The sequence below is a fragment of the Syngnathus scovelli genome, chromosome 2, assembly GCF_024217435.2.
Source record: "Syngnathus scovelli strain Florida chromosome 2, RoL_Ssco_1.2, whole genome shotgun sequence".
Classification (NCBI taxonomy): Eukaryota; Metazoa; Chordata; class Actinopteri; order Syngnathiformes; family Syngnathidae; genus Syngnathus; species Syngnathus scovelli.
Window position 1 is genome coordinate 3,654,600 of NC_090848.1, and position 19,671 is coordinate 3,674,270.

Here is a 19,671-nt window from a genome sequence, read left to right on the forward strand (position 1 = left end):
TATGCCCATTGAATTACATTGGAGGGATGTTATTTCATTCATTAAATTTTTTAATTGATCACTCTTTTTTTCCTGCCCAAAATCAACTAAAAAAAAAATAAAAAATCCATCTAGGTCAGGTCTTAGTTGATAGACCCAAACAACTTCTACGCGTCCTTCATTGCTACGTTTGACAGATGTGAGTAGCACTTGCGAAAATGTGGGGGATGGTGACGAGAGGGTGCGGGCGCCGGTGTGGGGGTGCGCGGGGGTGTCAACACAGGGGCTGAAGGAGTGTGCGCCAAAGCATCGTAAAAATAAATAAATAAACAAATCAGAAACAATTAAGTGTGAACTCTCATGGAATATTCATAGGCGAGCAGCCTTTGCGTGACAAGCCATCACGCCACCTCGAGTCCATTTTTTTTTTGTTCCTGCTCTCCGTGTCCCGTTCATGGAGATGTGGCTGCCACTTAAATCAAATTAGTCATTTGCAAATTGAATCAACAATTAGAGCAAAAGAGCTACATGGCATTAGCGTCAGTTCACTCATGTTTGTCAACCTATCAGCGAAAGCTCTATTTGTGTTTTTTCCTGCGGTGCTTTAACTCCTCGCCGGTGCGTTCAAAGTCATGGCTGTAGCTCAAGGCCGAAGGCCCCCCTCGTCCTTTTTCTGCCAGGGTCACCGACCGTCACCGCGGCATCGGCGCCTTCTTTCTTTGCCAAAGCAAATTTGTTCCCTTCGCCGACTCTTTGATGGATCCGGTGGCTGCGCTTCTCGTGCTTGATTTCTATCGACATCTTTCACTCGGCGCCACCGTGACGTTTTTGTCAAAAACGTGGCTGGCGGAAAGCAAGCCGTCCTCATTATGCAAATAGCGCTGACAACATGTTCGCTTTTATAAATCACAAGTCAAGTCGTATTTGAAGACCTTTGCGGAAACTGTCAGGACTATTTCCGTGCCTTTTTCCTGCCATGTTGACATGGAAACAAACGGAGCTTACTTTGCTTGTGCTCGTGTATGACGTACGCCGCGGCAAAATGACAAACAAAAAGTTTTGCTGTGGATTTGCTTTGCTTGAAGTCCCACAAAGCTTTACTTGGTGGCCATGGAAGGCCTTCGAACATATTTCATACCACATGTTGGAAGGGCAACTTAGACCACAGTCTGAATGGCAGATTGAATGATTTCCACTTCCCAATTTTTTTTTCAATTCGCAAAAAAAATATTATATATTACCTTTTTTTTTTTTTTAAATTCGCAAAAAATTAAGCAAAAAATTTTCTACACCCCAATTTTTTTTTTGCAATATTTCAAAAACTTTAAAAAAATATGTATTTTTTTTAGGGTGGGGCGGTCAAACACTTTTTTTGCGGACAATATATTGTGCAGGTGTGTCATCATTTTTCACAAGATACTTCGGGTGTACTTAATTTTTTTCCCCTCAATAAATTTCAATGGGCGTCGATCATATGCAGAATTTTATGTATGATTTTAACTTGTAATATCACTACTCACCACTAGATGCTAGACATGACTCGGTTTTGTTTACCCCAGGTCGTGAATAGGCCGAATTTTTTTTTGCGGAATTGGAACAACACAGGACAAACATAGTACCAGAATAATATTATAATTTTGAGAGACTTGATTTTTGAAAAAATACACAACTTGCCTGCTGTTCAGTAGGTTTACGCAATTGTTTTTTTTGCAAGAGAGCTTACGTTTGGTTAATACGTATTTGAAACGTGTCAATTTTTAACAACAATGAGGATGTGTGACCAAAAATGTAAATAAACGGTCGGGGGTAGTTTATTCTCAATTCTACATTTGCAGGCCTCTCTCAAACACAATACACACAAAAAAAATGACATTGATCATTTAAAAAAAAAAGAAAAGAAAAAACATCCGCCTAACTCGATCCTTGTAGCAGCTGAAGTGCTAAAAGAAATGACGCCTGGATATTAGTCGACAAGCCAAACGTAGAAAAAAAAAAAACAGAAAGCGAGAAGAGAGAAGGGAAGAAAAAAAACGTCAAGAGTCAATTTTAATATTCATGAATTTTCTACCAGCTCAGTTCAGCAGTTTCGATTAAGCATTAATTAAGAGCCAGAGGGGGAAGCAAACAAAAATAAGGAGCTGAATGACTAATGATGTTGGTGTCGATGTGACTCCTGCATGGGCACGAGTACCCGCGGTGTGGGCGGGCGGCCCGACGGACGGCTGGGCGTCTGGGCCCACCTCGACCCACATTTCCATTTTTTGCTTTCATTGTTTCTTTTTTTTTTTCCACTCATGCACCCAAAAAAAAAAAATGTATCGGTGTTTACATGGACCCGGAATATTATTTATTACTATTGTAATCATCATCAGTTGCCATTTGAAGTTGGAATTTATGGAATTATGGAATTTATGGATAAAGTCTATTTTTTTTCTTTTTTTTAAATATTTGGCTTCTATTGAAAAACAAAAGGTGGGATTAAAAGGAAAAAGCATAAATGATACGCCTTTGTGTGTGTTTCTTAGGGGAGCCATCTTATTTAATCAAAATGATGCTCTTCACGAAGGCAGTGCTCAGTAATTAAAAATAGATTAAAATTTCATAATTAATCTGACTAATTTTGTAACACGTGAATACACTGTACAAAATTTTTGTTCATTAATTTTAATGGGAATATCAAGTCTGAAGTTCTTTTTTTTCTAATTATTCTTTCCATTTTTATCATTTTAAAAATCTTCACTCAAACTAAAATATACAATAAATAATATTCAAGGATAAAAAAAATATTTGACTAAAATAAATGACGATGGGCTGTATGGGCCATTTTCAAATTGGACTTTTATGAAGGCTTCAACCTCAATTTCACTACAATTATTTTAATACGACTTATAAATGTTTTGATTTACACAAAACTCCCCTTGGGTTTCTTTCCTGTCATTATTAATATGAAACTAATTTGCTTAATGCATATGAATGTATTTGCCGAATCTGAATAAACAGCATACATTTGAATCATTATTGTCATGGCCCCAAAATGTCAGTGTGGCCCCAATTTACATCTTATAAATATTTTGGCCTAAAATGAAATAAAGCAAACCATTATCCAAAAATAAAACCCAAGTTTGACAAAAGGCTTTGCAGTCTGTGCTCCCACAATAGCAGAGCTGCAAGAGAACAAGAAAAGAAATAAATGATATTGTCGCAGAGGTATTAGCCTTAAGCCTGCCCCCTGATACGAGATTGCATTGGTGAATTGCGATGAGGCGTTTGAGCTCAGCGGCGCCGGTGTCAAACGCCCACCGGCTGCTCTCGCACCCCGCTGCGACGAGGAAAAGAAAGCCGCTCCATCCCAACCTGTAAATCTACACATTGCCATGTGCGCGCCAGACAGGAAATGCCAAGCAAACAAACGTCTATCCAAAACATATGGATGCTTGAGCCCTTCCAATCATGACGGTCCCGTCGAGGTAGCAAAGCTAGCGCCCCGAGGTCTTCATATTATTCTCGGAATACATTACGGTGGACTTGGATAAACTTTGGGCCACTTCAATGAATAACATTTAGTTGGGAGCTTGTTTTGTGGGTTTTTACGATGTGTGTGTGTGCGGAAGAAAATCAGCCAGCTATAGAAGAAAACAGACAAAAAAGTCAAAAGTCAACTACCAACTGCTAACGATCAATGTTTTATGGTGAAAAGTGGGAACTTTGCATATCAAAAGATTTGCATTGCTCATCACAGAAGCCGGTCTATTTTTAGGAGTACCCCAAAGCTCAATCTCGGCACCCCTAAAATTTTTCATTTTTTACTCTGAAAGAAGCTAGAAAAGTGTGTAACCATACAATTCTTAACAACAACAAATAAATAAATTCTATTATAAATTATTTTGGTCTATGTTGATGCTATAAGAAAATGAGTCCAACCAAAGCTCAATCTCGGCACCCCTAAAATTTTTCATGTTTTACTCTGAAAGAAGCTAGAAAAGTGTGTAACCATACAATTCTTAACAACAACAAATAAATCAATTCTAAGTTATTTTGGTCTATGTTGATGCTATATGAAAATGAGTCAACTTTCTTAAGCAGGGTTTATGATTCATTTTTCTGCGGCTCCGCATTTTAGTAACCTTTTTCCGAATTGATCAGGGGATGCTTTGAGAATAATTGTCAATTTGTTTTGTATATGTGAAGCCCTTTGAGACTGCTTGTGATTTAGGGCTATATAAATAAACTTGATTTGACTTGACTTGATGGTTTCATGCTTGTTTTATGCTTCTATTTCATAAATGCAAGCATAAAATTGAATAAAATTATACAATATACATACATGCCTAGCTGGAACCTCAACACTCCTAACATTGCTACATTGCTAGTTGCCTATTTCACAAATGGCAGCACGTGCGTCGGGTGGGGGAGCGGCGTCACCACCTTTCACAATTCATTACCACAAATTAGGGTTCGATAAAATTGCTATTCAGAGATAATTAGGAGTTCTTTTGGCGACAAGCCCTAGGAGTAAGGGGGGTACGGAGGAGGGGGGGGGGGATATCTAGCGCCGCCGGGTCAATGGGGTGGAAGGACACAAGCGACGTGACCCAACGCATCAGCGGTCACACACCGAGATAGAAAAAGGCCGATCTCGCTCACCTGCTGAGCTGTGAAGACGTTCCAAATGAAACAAAGCAATTTCCGGCCTCCCGTTTTACACGCGGAGGATGGCTAATAAGGTTGTTCTTTCATCAATTAGCACTTTCCGCAAAGCACACGCTAACTGTCGTCACATTGCGGCGGGAGTGAAATGTCTGCCGGGGTGACAGAATCCGACCGAGAGTAACTAAAAAGTGAGAGACTGCGTGTGATTATTTCCGACAACTAAGCTTTATCTTCCCGAGCATTTCGGGAAGTGACACGTGATTGTTACTTGAGTGGAGTCGTTAGTTTTGATGACTTTCCCGCGTCTTTGGCGGCCGATGTCATCCGCTAGTTCCCCCCCTTTGGGGTGTTTGTGCCCTTCATTCACTCGCCGCCTTTCCTCGGGCCACCTTCACGTTGGCTGCCGACCCGACGCCACTGCAGGGGCCGTGTGAACCAGCCAGTCCGGTCGCCTCGCATCAGCGTCGGCCCGGAATGCGTTGTGGCCTGGCCTCGGCCGGGGACGCCACTCTGGGGAAGGGGGAGGGGGGGTGGGGGTCAAGCAGGTGCTTGGTATAGGGTGGGGGAGGGGCTGGGATGATGATGCTGGCCATTGTGGTCAGGGTGAGGTGGACACAGAGAGCCTGTGGGCCCCCCCCCACCCCCGCCCCGCCCTCACAGAGGTCACCGGATCAAAATCACAGAACAGGATGTCTTTGCTCATTAAAAGTCCTCCCGTCGGTTCACCGACACTACGTGACAACCAGTCTTGTTGGTCTTGCGCAATCCTAAACAAAAACGATCCTCGCTCTGCTGTCATGTTGGTCCTCTCAACTCAGAGGTGTCGGATTTCTTTTTCTACTCCTCGTGTATTGAAGGAAGCTTTTGGTACTACGTCTGTGCGCTCTCTGATCAGCAATTTGGCTCTTTCAAGTTATTAAATGCTGTAAGGGAGCCTCTGGGGACCACCACAACGCTCGTCGTCCACAACATGAAAGACGAAAAGTACCATTTAAACTCATTATGCCTAAGTGCTCGATGAATGAGATTGCATTGTGGTGATGTCAGAAAGCTTCTCAATGGTTGGATACCAGACGGGATCCTTTTCAAGTCCAGTAAGCGATCCACTTCGGTGTGGTTCAGCAACACGGGAAGTGTCTCATATCCATTCTCTTTTGTGTTTACATTTCAGGATGCCACTTGAGAATGAATTTTATGGAGGTGACAAGCATGCAGGAGGTAAATGCACCTACAAGGGAGGGAAAGTGACTTGGTTGACCTTTGACCCTCACAAGAGGCTGCAAACATGAATCTGCTGTTGGTGCCACTTATTAATGTTTATAGTTTAATCGTCACAACCTGGTATTGACTCCTGGCTCAACGAGTAATATATTAAGAAAGCAAATATTACGTTTTAAGGATAGGTCATAGATGCTGTTTGTCATTTAAAACACTTGGAACTCAAATAAAGATTTACTTGCACCTTATACAAATAGAATGGAGCTGGAAATAGCCTCTATATATTTTTATTTTTTATTATTTATTTATTTTATAGTTTTTATTCTATATATTTTTATTTTTTTAAACATATATTTATATTTTCTACAATATCTGCAAAAAAAGCAATATAATCAGGCAAAAAGAATTTTAAAAAAGTGAATTTACAAGGTCCTCAAACCTTAGGGTTAGGGTTAGGGCTATTTCTTCAAAAATCCAGCTCTTCTTGGTTTTTGCGATTTCTATTATTTGTTTTTTCCATATTTTTTATTCTATATATTTTTTATATACTTTCTAAAATATCTGCAAAAATAACTCCAATATAATCAGCCAAAAAGAATCCAAAAATATCTTATAATAATTTATAAGGTCCTCAAACCTTGGCACTATTTCTTCAATAATCCAGCTGTTCTTGGTTTTTCCTAAATCATCTATTTATTTTTTTTAGTACCATCAAGCACCCCAATCAAAAACTACAAATTTTAGTTTTAAAAAAATAGAAAATGCTCCCATTTTTCTAACGGTTGCCCAATCGACTAAACGAAAGCCATCGAGGCTTCTCCAAGGTTGACCGTCTCAGGCCGCGGCAGCCAGGCTGCGTGAGCGGGCTCAGGAGGTGGCGTTTAGGCGCCGACGCCAGGGGAAGTGACAGTTGACAGTTGCCGCGTAGTGCGTCGGGCTGCCAGTGTCACACCTGGCAGCTGTCAATCACAACGTTCCCGAACACCTCGCTCCCCGACACCAGCGCGCCCGCTGCCAAACACGCCGCGAGTGTTGACATCCATCCACACGCCAGTGCTGGCCCACTCCGACTGTACTCATCTTGTCAGGATGAGCAAGAGGCTTGGGGTGGGCTGGGGTGAGGCTGGGGTGAGGCGGGGGTTCGTCCGAGGGAGGGAAGCAACCAGCTATTTACATATCACACAGAAAGGTCACAAATAGCCTGCAGGCGCTGTGCTAATTACCGTAACATTACCAAAAAAAAAAGGCTAAATTGAAAGACCAAAAAGGAGTTCTTTGGGTATATGAGATAAAAACAGGTGAGGATAAGCGGAGAATAAGTGGCCGCACTTCCAAAAGAATCGGACTGAAGGTCAGAAAAAGATTGTCAAGGTTGAAAAAATCATCCCGCTGCCATTTTTTGGGCGGCAGCAGATGGACGAGCGGCGTCCTAAAGCGAAGCTGTGAAGCACGGGCCTCTAAAAGTAGACCCAGACCATATGACGCGTGGGATCTCCCGTAGCCGAATAAGCGAATCAACCTTTATAATTCATTGTGACAAGCTGACAAGGAAAATGAGTGTAAAATTTTATACTTACATGAATTTTTGTGTCACATCGCCGTCTGTGCACTTGTTTTTTCCGCCCCGGCCATAGCCGAGGGCTTCTTTCTCCGTGGGCTCGGCGGACCTCGTTTCCAGGCCTTCGGACACATCGCCCTTCGCCCTAGTGAATTTGCTGATTAATTTTGGATGCGAGCCTTAATTAACACCCCCAAAGGAAAGTGTAGATTTCCTAGCCTGCATTTTGCTGCGGCGGCAGACGACGCCAGCGAGTGTGGAGAAGGATGACCTCAGGGAGACAGACGCGCTGATGTCCGAAATGACATTAAAGGAGCAAGACCGAGGCCCGGGTGACTGCCGGGCCCGAACCTACACATGCGAGGGCCATGCCTCGGGAGCTGGGAGGCCTTTTAATCAGCGGCTGGAAACGACTTGCCTATTAGTCTCATTTCATTTGCTTTAGCCCGGCGCTCGCGTGATGCCACCCGACGCTTGAAACACGCTGCTCCCGTGCCAGCGCTGGTGACGCCTCCGGCCCACCGTCATTAATTGGTGCCACTCTCTTACTTCCAGTGAAATTGGCAGATGACGGAAAGGGGCGAAATCAAAAAATGTGATTTCCTTCGTGTCGAGGTTTTTTTTTTACCTCTTTCTTCCGCCTCAACATCAGGGCGGATTTTGCTAATTGGCTTGAATGGCACCCATCTCGCCTTGTGACAGCCAAGCAGGATGCATGTGAAGCTGCGGGCAGCTTGGAGAGCTGTCACCAGCTTACACTAGTTCCAAAGGGACGGAAGTGCGGGAGGGATGGGGATGGGGGGGGGTCACATGGAGACAAAGAACGCAGTGAGGACATGGCAACGTCACTTTTGCGAGACCTTGAACAAACTCGGGCTTTGTCTCTCCGAAGATAAACACAAATACTTTGAGTGGAAACAGAATCCAAAAATCACAACAGTGGTTTCCAAACTACGGCCCAGGGGCCACTTAGGGTCCCCTTTTTCGGTAGACACGAAACACAATGGCCGGAAAATTTTCTCGGGACAAGTGGCCGTCTAGATTTTTTTCAAACATGGCGCTCGGTCCAAAAAGTTTGGACGAGTTGGACTGCGGTATCCATACTGACCACATCCAGTTAACCAGTTCTTCTTGGCCAAGCATTTTTTTTCCGCTCACATTCAAGCAGAAGAGCCAAAAAGCAGAATTCCAGTTAGGCCATAAAGTGCAGCTGTAATTGGGACATTTTGGGGGCGTCGGGTTTCAGAGCCGGTGAGATGAGCGTGTCAGAAAGCAGCCCCTCATCACTTGGGTCTCATTTTTCCGGACATCAACTCTTCCTGCGAGCGTATGGGACAAATTAAGCATGATATCGTGACAAAAAGAGGCTCCTACTCCAGAGTCCAGTTGCACTAAATGATCTCCTCATCTTTTGTCTCCCCTCCGCAGGATTCCATTTGCCATCTCGCCGTGTTGCCGGCCCAAACAATGCAGCCGATTGTTACTGAAAGCCCGCTCGGCCCTGCCAGAATCTTTAGCATCAGTACGGCAAGCGAGCGGGCTGTAATGGATCCACCCCGGCGGCCCACCCTTCGCTCCGTGGCTCTTTCTCAGTCCGACAAGCATGATTTGGATCCAATTTGTTGCTCTTCAAGTGGCCCGGTGAGCTCCTTGGAGGCGGAGCTTCAACACAGGAAGCTAATTGTATTCTCGCCACAACAGGTGCATCACCTAGCGAGAGGCGTCTAATCACTCTCCCAGAATGCCCGGTATTCCCGTCAAGAGTTTCTTTGGAACGTTTCCAGTCACCTTTGTTGGAGGAATTCCAAAACCAAGCGTGGGAGAAAGAGGCGAAGAAATCTATCAGGCCCGAGCGTCGAGTTTTAACCGTGATGTGCTGTATCGGATGCGAGGAATTGTTTACGCTCCACCTTGTCATCAGAACCTGCTGACAGGCCGCCATTATCCCCCCGCGGCGGGCCGGCTGCAATTTAGTCTCCAAAGAGAAATATATGTATGAAAGGCAAAGCGGGGGGTGGGGGGGGTGGGGGGTCTCCCTGATGCTTTATTGATGGAGCGGCAGCCCTGTTATCTTTGGGCCCAATTTGTTTTTGGAGAACTGTGATTTACATTTCACTGGGATTACACCTTTTAATGCTGTACCAGAAGTGGGCAGCGGCTGAAAGGAGGTGGCGATGAGGGGAGAGGGGGGTGAAGGTGCCTGTCTGGTGGGGGGGTTCAAACGAGGTATTTCCAGGTCCTCCAGTGGAGAGGATTACAATTACAATTAAAAATCAAAGGCCCCCGCGTGGCCATCAAACAACTGTGTGAGGCTGCCAAGTGGCCGCAGATGTAAAAGCGCTTTAACAGCTAATTGTTCTTTATTATCGTTTGTTGGGATGTTACTCCACAAGTGTTATTATAGGCAAGGTCCAAATGGCGTACTTAATGGGCGCGGGTTAATAAAAAATACGCACGACATCAGCAGCGGTGCCAGCGGAAAGATTAATTGAGCTTGTTGGACAAGTTCAGCTGATCAAAAGAAATTAAGTGAATACTTTGATTTTTCAGTAATCAACATTTTTACTCGTACTTCATTTGATCTTAAAATAAAAACTAGAAAAAAGAAAAATCTTTTTAAATTTCTACGTTTTGGCAAGCTTGGTTGTTTTCATTTACAACAGAAATTTTAAAAAGTAAAAACAATTGTAAGCCTTACAATTAATTAAATAAAGGCTATTTTTAAACAATGTTTGTGGTAAACCATTATTTATTTTTCTGAGTGATCGTTGCATCTACTTATTGCATCACAACCGTGTTTATTCATTTATTTATATATATTATTAATTATTTTATGTATTATATATTATTTTTCATTTGTATTTATCTATTTATTTTGTTTATTTATCTTCTTCCAGTCAGCGATATTATGTAAAACACGCTCAGCGGCGTTGCATGCATAAGTGAATGTAAATTTCCCGTGACTCCGACACATTTCTTCACTCTGAGGCAAGTAGGCCACTTGAAATGAAAATCACACTTATCTCACGTGGATGACGATTCACACATTTCAAGTCTGCAGCTCCTTAAGAGGAACCCGTTTTGTCTCTAGTCACAACCCAATAACACAACCTCATTTAAAAAAAGGGTCGATAAAGTAACACACGAGTCACAATCACGTTAACAGCGAGGGAGCGTGCGACTTGTACATGGCGTCTCCCATATGGGCCTGCCATGTGACAAAGACGGCGGGATCACTTCCATACAGATGTTCACCTCTGTTTCGGCAGCAGCCGAGTCCATCTGTCTTTACAGTGAGCTACTTAGCGCGGCGCCATAGCGGGCATATGGACTTTACACAAAAGGTTACCCCACATAAATTAGGCTGAATTGCAAGCTGTTGGCGACAGGCGTCTGTCTTTCTTTATCGCTCTCTCTCTCTCTCTACTACACACACATTAAATCAATGCAATTCAATACAACTGTATTTACACAGTGCATTTTACAACAGCTGAAGCTGTAATAAAGTGTTTTGCATCTAGCAATGGGAGACAGTGAAAAGAGTAAATTGAAACGCAATCATAAACTAAGTCAATCGAAAGTTTTCCGCTCATTTTTACGAGTCAATGTTCGGTTTTGCAACATGCAAACTCCAAACTGAAAGGCCCAGGCTTGAGATTCCAAGCAGATTTGGACTTGAGTCTTTTGGCTGTACAACAGCAGAGCTTGAATGGCTTGCTCACAAAATTTAATTTAATTACATTTATGTATTTATTTATTTATTTATTTAGTGTTATATTGAGTGCACTGCATTATTGTCATGCTATGCGTTGTACAGGACCCAAAAGCAGGGAGGCAGGAGAATTAGGATGTAATGAACAAGACTATTTACTAACAAAAAATTAAAAAAAAACATTATCAGGAGTATTGGTGGAATACTCAAAATCTTCACGTGAAAAAAAATCAAAATTTGAAGTACCAACAAAACACCAGAAAAAAATCCCAGCTCTAGACGACACACAAAATATGCGGCAGCAACAACCAAACAGACTGAATGAAACCAGGGAACTAAATACAGGCAAACTGACAAGATGACAAGGAACACCTGAACAAGATAGGAGTGACTGAGAGAGCTGATTGTGAGACACAACCAATCAGGTGGACCAGCACAGGTAGAAGCAAAAAACCTCAACGAGCAAGACCGGACAGGAAATTAAAGAAATAAACCTAAAAAAAAATCTAAGCCCAAAAACAAATCATGACAATCATACAGCCAGTTTAATAAAGCCCCCCCTCATGTAACCAAAATAAAATGTTAAAATATAGTGCCATTAAATGTGACTAAAAATCAAAAACAAAAGCAACACCATTACAATAACTTGCAAAAAAATGATTATTTTTTTCATATGGTCAAAATATTTATTCTAGCTCATGTTAGATTCATCAGGTGTGCATCCCCCAAAAAAATCTAATAGCACAAAATCTACTATTCTAATTCTAAAACTCTTCACGTTTAAATTATCTCAAATATTTGCTGCTTGCACAACTGCGCCACATTTTAAAAACAAGATTAGGATGACATCTGGTGGACACTTGGCTCACGACGCCATACACACACCCACGCAAACACACACAAACACACACAAGTTTTCCCAGGCTTGTTTTTGTTTCCAAACTACGTCATTCAGACTAGATCAGAACAAACACAACTTATTGTAAAGACAGGCGAGGGGAGGGGCAATCAGGGGCTCATTGATAGGTTAAGCTCCACCTCCTCCTTCACCAAGTGGTCAACTCATTGAGGCTTTGTAACACAGATCAACGTTGGGGGGGGTGTTCAAAAGCTGCCACTGGCTATTTGAGGTAACTTTCATGTTCTCCTCCTGTCCCTGAAAACAAGTGGTCACGGCGGTCCAGATGCGCCAGGCCCTTGGGAGAACCCAACACTGGAGAGCCAGAAGTGGCCCATCCACATCCATGAGAAGATCATACACAGTTGGTTAACCTCGTTCCCCTGATGGCCAACCTGAGCGGCATCATAGATAGGGATTTCCTAATCCCACCTAAAAAGCATCCCAAACGTGTATTGAACGTTATTAAAGTGGAAGTCAACCCCAATTTTTTTTAATAATAATATATATTGTATGTGACCAAAGGTTTAAACATGGCATTCTGAGTAATATTGAATTTGCGGAATATGAGTTAAGCGGCAAAATTCACCCGGTTTGAGCTATCTCAAGGGAGGCGGCCATTTTGCCAGCTACTGTCGAATGAAAATGACATCACAGTCGCCAGGTATCAGGTTACAACCAATCACAGCTCAGTTTCAGAAAATTGCTGAGCTGTGATTGGTTGTGACCCGAGCCCAGGCAACTGTGATGTCAATTTCAGTCGACAGCATTTGGCAAAATGGCCGCCCCCTGAAATGGATAAACAAAGGTGGATTTTGCCTGTTTGATTCATATTCCATGAATATTTATCAGAAAACTTTTGGGAACCTGTTCCAGGCATCAAAGTGGGTGAATAATTTCACTCATGATTCAAGATTGATTGGCCTTAGATTTAACCAGAAAGACACAAAAGCAATATAAAAAAAAATCCTTTTAAATATGCTGCCCACATGTAGAAATAAGTATCAGCCAACTTATTAAGCATTGTTTAAAATCTCAGCGGGGCGTGCATGACACACACTTGAAATTTTGGAATGTTAGCCCAATGTAATCACACACCACAATTAGCCACCTTCACTAACGGTTTTCCGTGTGGAGTGCGCCGCCCGGTCTCCTCGCCGAGTAATTAGCTCGGGATGTAAGCGGCACCTCGGTGATTGAGCCACCTTTTGGCAAGTGTCGTAATGGCCCGCAATTTTAATCAGTCCGATTTCTTTTCCGAGCCACACGAAACAATTGGCCTTCATCGCCACCGTTTACGTGCGAGCCGCCCTCCAGGTTTGTAGGCAGCAATCAAGGTGTGCCCTTGTTTGAAATCATATCGATTTGATTCCGTTTTGCGGGTGACCTCGTGGCGTGAGGTTTGAATCCAGTGGAGCGTATTACGAAAGTAAATCTATGTTAATTGCCTCTAATCAAATTTACAGGAACATTAGTACCGCAGCAGTTCTGCAAGTTGTCACTCCGGCACAAAAGAAATACCCGAAATAAAAATACTGTCTCCAAATACTGTCTTGAACCGATCAATGATCGGTGAGAAGATCGGGTGCCACATAATCGGCAAACCATCGTTTCCATGGTATGACGATGCATCGAAGGAAATACTCAACAAAATGATTTTTCTATGAACACCTTTGAAGAGACAACACAATGTTGTGTTTGTAACCTGGCAACAGATTTTAAGATCCTAAGAAGATTATGGAGGCGTAAGAGATTTAAGATGAGCACGCTCAAAGCACTACTTTTGTCTAAATGAATCTCCTCAACTCACTTCCTCATGACAAGGTTGCCACAAGATGGCGCCAAAGCAAAACAGCAAAACGCGAGTTTCTCGTTGAATACAGGAGCATTAAAGAATAAAATTATAAACACAGGAGGATTAAAAAATAAAATTATAAATATTCATTTTGAGTGACAGCTGCGCGTCGTGACATCACTTGCAGACCTCGCGTGCAGAAACATAATACTGAAGACATGTTTGCATCTCGTGTGTGTTTACTCGGCGAACGCATCAGCCTCCTCCCACCTCTAATTCTCACCTCGCTGAAGAATTCAAAGGCGGGCCGACAAAGCGCATAAGCCCGACAATCTGCGAGAGGCGACCGACCGAGCACACTCGGCAACATTACACTGAGATGACGGAAATTTGTTCTCACAGCTTTCCTTGCAACGAGTCCTCGTCACCTCCGAGGTGTGTTATTGACTACCGGTGACGGAAATGTGAAGCTTATTAAAGGGCAAAGAAGAATATTTGAAGACAAAGACTGTAGGTTACATCCATCAATAAATAAAAAAAAAAAAATGTTAAGCTCCGCCTCTGTGTTGTGAGCCGAACGCCGTCTGCATTACAAGCTGTTTGCTCAGGAATCTGGGCCCGAAAATTGTATTCCATCGACCATGCTTTCTATCAACACACAATTATCTGGGTTAATCATGTGGAACTGCGGCCAATTCACCTGGGGCTCGGGAACTAATGGCATTGGCATCCGGCCCTACTTTCCTGGAACGGCACCCGGAGCAGGAACACGGAGATTTTCCAAAGAAAATGTCGTTTTATTTCATCTACCTTGGCGCTTGCTCATCTTCCGACCCCTCCGCCCCCCTTCCAAACCTGTTAATCCTCCACTTTTCCTCAACCGCGTTCCTCCTTCTGGCGCTTTTCTCACTTGTTCAGGGACATGACGCCCGACCTCCACCATAACAAAGTCAAAAAAAAAATATTCACACTTGCTCAATCAAAATTCCAGGCTTACCACCTGTGTCACACCTGCGAAGGTGATACGGAAAACGTCATCTGGCAAAAAAAAAACAAGTTTGAGACTTTGCTCGCGGACAGTCTTGAATTCTCGCTGCATAATTAAGAAGGTGATTGAGAGTCGTCGACCGGGCGCCGTGACATCACATCTCTTTTTGTCTTTCCGACACAACGCAGACTCAATCCCACCGATTTAGGCGATACCATAGCTCATAATTATACATCAATATCAACATATGTTTTCCAATCACAGATGTCAGCCATGTGTGAAATGGCTGTCACACTGCTGGGGGGCCTTCATTATTTGACCGCCGGTCACGAATTAGATGCAACGCACCTTCCAACTCCTGCGAGGATCAGAAGACGACGATCGGCGTGGAAGTCTTTACGCCTTCGGACCGTGCAAAATGGGCTGCTCGTTTTTTTTCTTCGCACCTACATGAAAAGCACAGACTGTTAATGCTTCCCCTCATGCTTTGAATCACAAGCTGCAAAAGAGATTTATATATATATTTATTTATTTATTTAATTTTTTTTGTGTATTTAGCCCAGTGTATTTTTTTTTATTTTTTTTATTTATTTATTTATTTATTTATTTATTTATTTATTTATTTATTTATTTATTTTTGTGTAGATTTCAGTGTATTTTTTAATATTTATTTATTTATTTATTTAGCCACCCAACTAACATTTAATAACCTTTAATGAGGGGAGTACAAAACTGAACTGAATTTCTTTGTGGGACTGCAGCAATAGCGTAACCGTGACAACCAGACCTCAGCCCGCCCCCTTGATTTTAAGCAGGCTGACTCCCGTTTGCACGAAGCCAAACAATTTTACATGAAGGTTGCACCTCTCTATAAAAGTGTCTGTACTCAGATGACACATTTGTGCACAAACCAGATTGAGGAGCTAATTGAAAAAAGAAAAAACACTCCACGAAATAATCAAATTTAAAGCTTAAAGTTGCACGGTGTGCCGATGCACACAAACAAAACCAAAAAAAAAAGGGCTTGGCTCACCGCTTCAGCGTCTGACATGGTTTAACATTCTCACGGGAGTGGCAAAACGCCCCTGAAGGCTCAGTGTAAGCTCCCCTTCTTTTAGCGCCTAATAGAAGATAATGCAAGTGTGAAGCCCGATGAATCAATATGCAACAGCGGCTTTAGCTCGATAATTAATACCACTGTCAAAAATAGATTTGAGATTTGGCGGGGTGGGCCTGATGCGATGCTAGTCTAATTCTCCTTTCAATAGCGCCGATTCTTTCTGCTAAAGCCTGTTAGCTCACTTCGACTTGCCGGGAGATCCTGACATCTGTACTCTAACCACTTTTTAATGGAAGAAAAATTAAAAGTATTACATAGAGGGAAGAGAGGCGCTTTGCTATGTTCTATTTATTTCTGCAGCATTTGGGGGAAAAAGTCACTGCTTCCATTGCATCAAAGGTGACGATTTTTTAGATGAAATCATCTCAATTCATCCAACAGAATTTGTGGGTGAGGTCAAATGAAGTTTCCAAAGTGTAGATTTTGGAATGAAATTACCTGCTGAAATGTAGATTCCGGCACATCTTCTTTTCATTCTTCATTCAATCTATAGGGGAAAAAAATATGAGTACATTGTAAAATATGAAAAATATACAGTGATCCCTCACTACTTTCATTTATCGCGGCTTCACTACATCGTGATTTTTTTTTTTCCAAATTAAACAATTTAAAAGTAAAAAAAAAAAAAAATCTTTTAAATTGAGGAAATGTGTCTAACCTTTAGGACAATGTAGTATTGCTCCAAATGTTCATTTACATTCCTTTAGAAGTCCTTTTTCGCGTGTTTGCACGATCGCGAATTAGCATCTTTCGGCTAACTCGTTAGCCTGCCCAGTACTTCTTGTTGGTGACCGTACTTCGCGGATTTCACTTATCGCGGGTGGTTTTTTGAACCAATTATCCGCGATAAACGAGGGATTACTGTAATTCTCATCGTGGGACTTGCAATGGCTAATTATAGTCCACAAGGGGAAGAACTTGTGAATGAACAATACTTCCATTTTCATCTCCTCTTGTCTTTCTATTTTAAATCACGCCAAGCATTACTTTGGTCTCACGTTTATGGAAAAGGTCTCCCAAGGACAGCCGTGAGCGGCCTAATTGAGTCAAAGCCTCACTCTGAGGTCAGAAAGTAGGTGAGAAGGTCTTGGACGGGCAGAAGAGGCTAATTCTTCTACTTGGTTGAGCAAAGTGTTGAATAATTGTGGCCCCTGGGTCAGCCCGCGGCTAGCAAGACGCGACGGGGTAGCATAAGGGAGAATCTCAGAGCGCATGCGCACCCAGCAAGTAAATAAATACATTTGACTTTGAAGATTTAAATTGCAAAATTACAACTAGTGTGTTTTTACCTTGTTAAAAATACTCATAAACACAACGTTTTAATTTTGTGGTTCTTTGTAATGCTTTTGGATTTACATACTTGTACCGGATCTCATAACTAAGTGTGGTTACTCTTGTCTCAGTCACTCGCCTAATTAAAAGCAAAAATTATGAGATGGAGGATCTCAAAACAATCAATGTGTTTACAGCAAGATCACCCTCATTATTTTAACCGAATCACACCAAAATGGATAAAAAGTCGTTCTGTCGGGAAGGGTTAATAATAAATCCCACTTACGCTTCTCCACGAGTTCCGGGTTCTTGCCTGTGTCAATAAAAACATGTTATGACGAAGAAACACTGCCCCCTAGTGGCCACGGCAGGAAGTGGACTTGCTGTCAGGAAATGGATTGTGACAGTCTCATTTATTATCTCCATCCCCGTGACCCGAGCATCCTTCTCATGTCCAGATCGAGTGCACATTCAAGCTCGACACACCTCTCTTCAGCACTTCTGTCTGATCCAATCGATCAGTTATAATGAAAGAAGAGTGGGTCGATTCATTAGGTTAAAAAAAAGAAGATGATTTAAACTCCAAATTAAGTATTCCAATTATGCTCACTGATGGAGGTCAGAAAGATCCTCTGGTTGATTTTATACTCGATGAGAGATTGATGATGTGTTCATTTGGTGACATGATGTTATTTGCACTTTAAAAGAATGTCAGTCTTCTGTTTAATGTGCAACAAAGTTTAAGTATACTGCAGGGTTGACAGTTTTTATTACAAATGGTTTTTTATTTCATCTAGTTTTAATTCGTTTTTTAAGCGTTGATGGTGGTTAGCATTTGTCATTACTTTTCTCAGGGTTTTTTTTTTTTTTTTTTAAGAATATGGTAGGCTTAAGCTGGACCACTCTTGAAGGACCTTTGCTAGTCTTTGCTTCATACGATGCCAGGTTCCTTAAAGCATGTCAAATAAAGTCACAGTTCAGTTTGGAGCTCTGGAGTGTGTGTTGTTTTGGAAGTGTGATGTGGTCGAGCGTTGTGTGCAATGGCGAGGAAGAGGAGACCAGACAGCAGGCTAAAAAAGGCGGCCACAGGAGCTAGCAGGAACGACGGGCCGTTCTGGATGCTCAGGTGGAAAGATCTGCAACCGCTTGCCTGCTGACCTCGGGCGAACTCCTCCAGTGTGTCCAACACTTGGACCCACAACACATACATGAGCACCACGATGAGCAGACACACACCTGCCATACAAGACAGCGAGATGATGAAACAGTCTTGGTCGGGGTTTGCTTAGGGAGGAATTGATACTGACCTCCACAAAGCAAAAAAGCTCCACCCAATTTGTAGAGCTTGTAATTGGAGAGAGGGGCCGTACAAATAACAGAAAGCCCACCAGTGACCACCGTGGTTACCCCCGCGATGAGGAAGATGCTCCAAAAAGTTCTGAAAACTGAGAAAATGTCAGTGAGGACAACTGAAGCCAAAGCGTGCGGACACATGGGCAAGATGAGACGTCCTACTAATGGCCTTGTGATGCTCGTATGGTTCTTCAGGGGAATCTGCTGACGGCACCCAAAACGGGACCTTGGCTGGAAACGGGAAGAGGAACGCTGGCTGGCATACTTTCCTATTTGACGCTTTTAGTGAAAAGTAAAAAAAAACATGCTTGTGAGAATTATTGTGAGAGTCCAAATGATAGTGGCGGGGTGGAAAAATGCGCTTACAGATCCAAAGATTCCAAAGAGAGTATTGAGGAGATGTTGCTGGGAAGGAACATCTCCAGAAGAGCCCTTCGTGGAAGAGCATGCTGTCTGTCGCCTTGTGTTACAACACCACGGGTTAAATATTTGCATTGCAATATGTAAACTTTTTCCTCTGAGGGCTGCTGTGTTTCATGACGGATTTTTATATTATTTAAATTTATGGTCTTTCATATGTTTCAGAACTATTTGCGTCGTAGAACCCTTGCAGTCCCTGTACACCCCCAGCAGAGGGCGCCATTTCATAAGCCGACTCGGGGGATTTTTTTTTAATATATATATATATTTAAGTATAATAAATACATACACACGTGCTTTGGACACCCCTACAATAGGGAAAATAATTATTTTACCATTTTTTTTAAACTTTTATAAAATCCTGGACAGTACCTGTGTCTCTCTCGAGTCACTTCCTGGACGGCAGAGCTCAGCCGAACCCAGCAGCCAGTAGTCGGTCGCGCAGAAAACCAGAGTGGATAGAAGTGTGAGCGCCACGGAGAACAAAGCAAAGAAGAGAAGCACGCTGAGACGCTCGTTTGGGCTTAGGTGGCAACGCTCCGACATGTTGACGGTCAGCTTCACGCGTGGCTGCAGAAGCTCCCCGTCAGTTGAGGGATGAAAATAAACACTTGCATCATGTGTCAGGAAGGAGAGGAGCAGATGCCACAACTAAATATAATGACATTGAGTAGAAAGGCAAGAGGCGAAAAAAAAAGTTGACAAACT

At 42.6% G+C, this 19,671-nt stretch overlaps 1 protein-coding gene and 1 long non-coding RNA gene across 2 annotated transcripts in view; both read right to left on the bottom strand.

Moving 5' to 3' along the window:
• The window catches only part of LOC125989351 (uncharacterized), a 28,652-nt gene extending 11,749 nt beyond the window's left edge, over positions 1-16,903 (bottom strand). The window contains exons 1-3 of the long non-coding RNA XR_011086548.1: positions 16,577-16,903; positions 16,357-16,405; positions 15,147-15,244 (exon numbers count right to left, since the gene is read on the bottom strand). This is a non-coding gene — a long non-coding RNA (uncharacterized lncRNA). The remainder of the gene's footprint in view (positions 1-15,146; positions 15,245-16,356; positions 16,406-16,576) is intronic.
• Positions 16,904-17,584: 681 nt separating this feature from the next.
• On the bottom strand, positions 17,585-19,671 carry LOC125989349 (transmembrane protein 182-like). Its single transcript, XM_049755591.1, has 5 exons — positions 19,336-19,671; positions 18,910-19,003; positions 18,706-18,822; positions 18,498-18,635; positions 17,585-18,426 (listed from the first exon to the last, which is right to left on the bottom strand). The coding sequence occupies exons 1-5, from the start codon at positions 19,507-19,509 to the stop codon at positions 18,161-18,163; spliced, it is 789 nt and encodes a 262-aa protein (XP_049611548.1). The 5' UTR covers positions 19,510-19,671; the 3' UTR covers positions 17,585-18,160.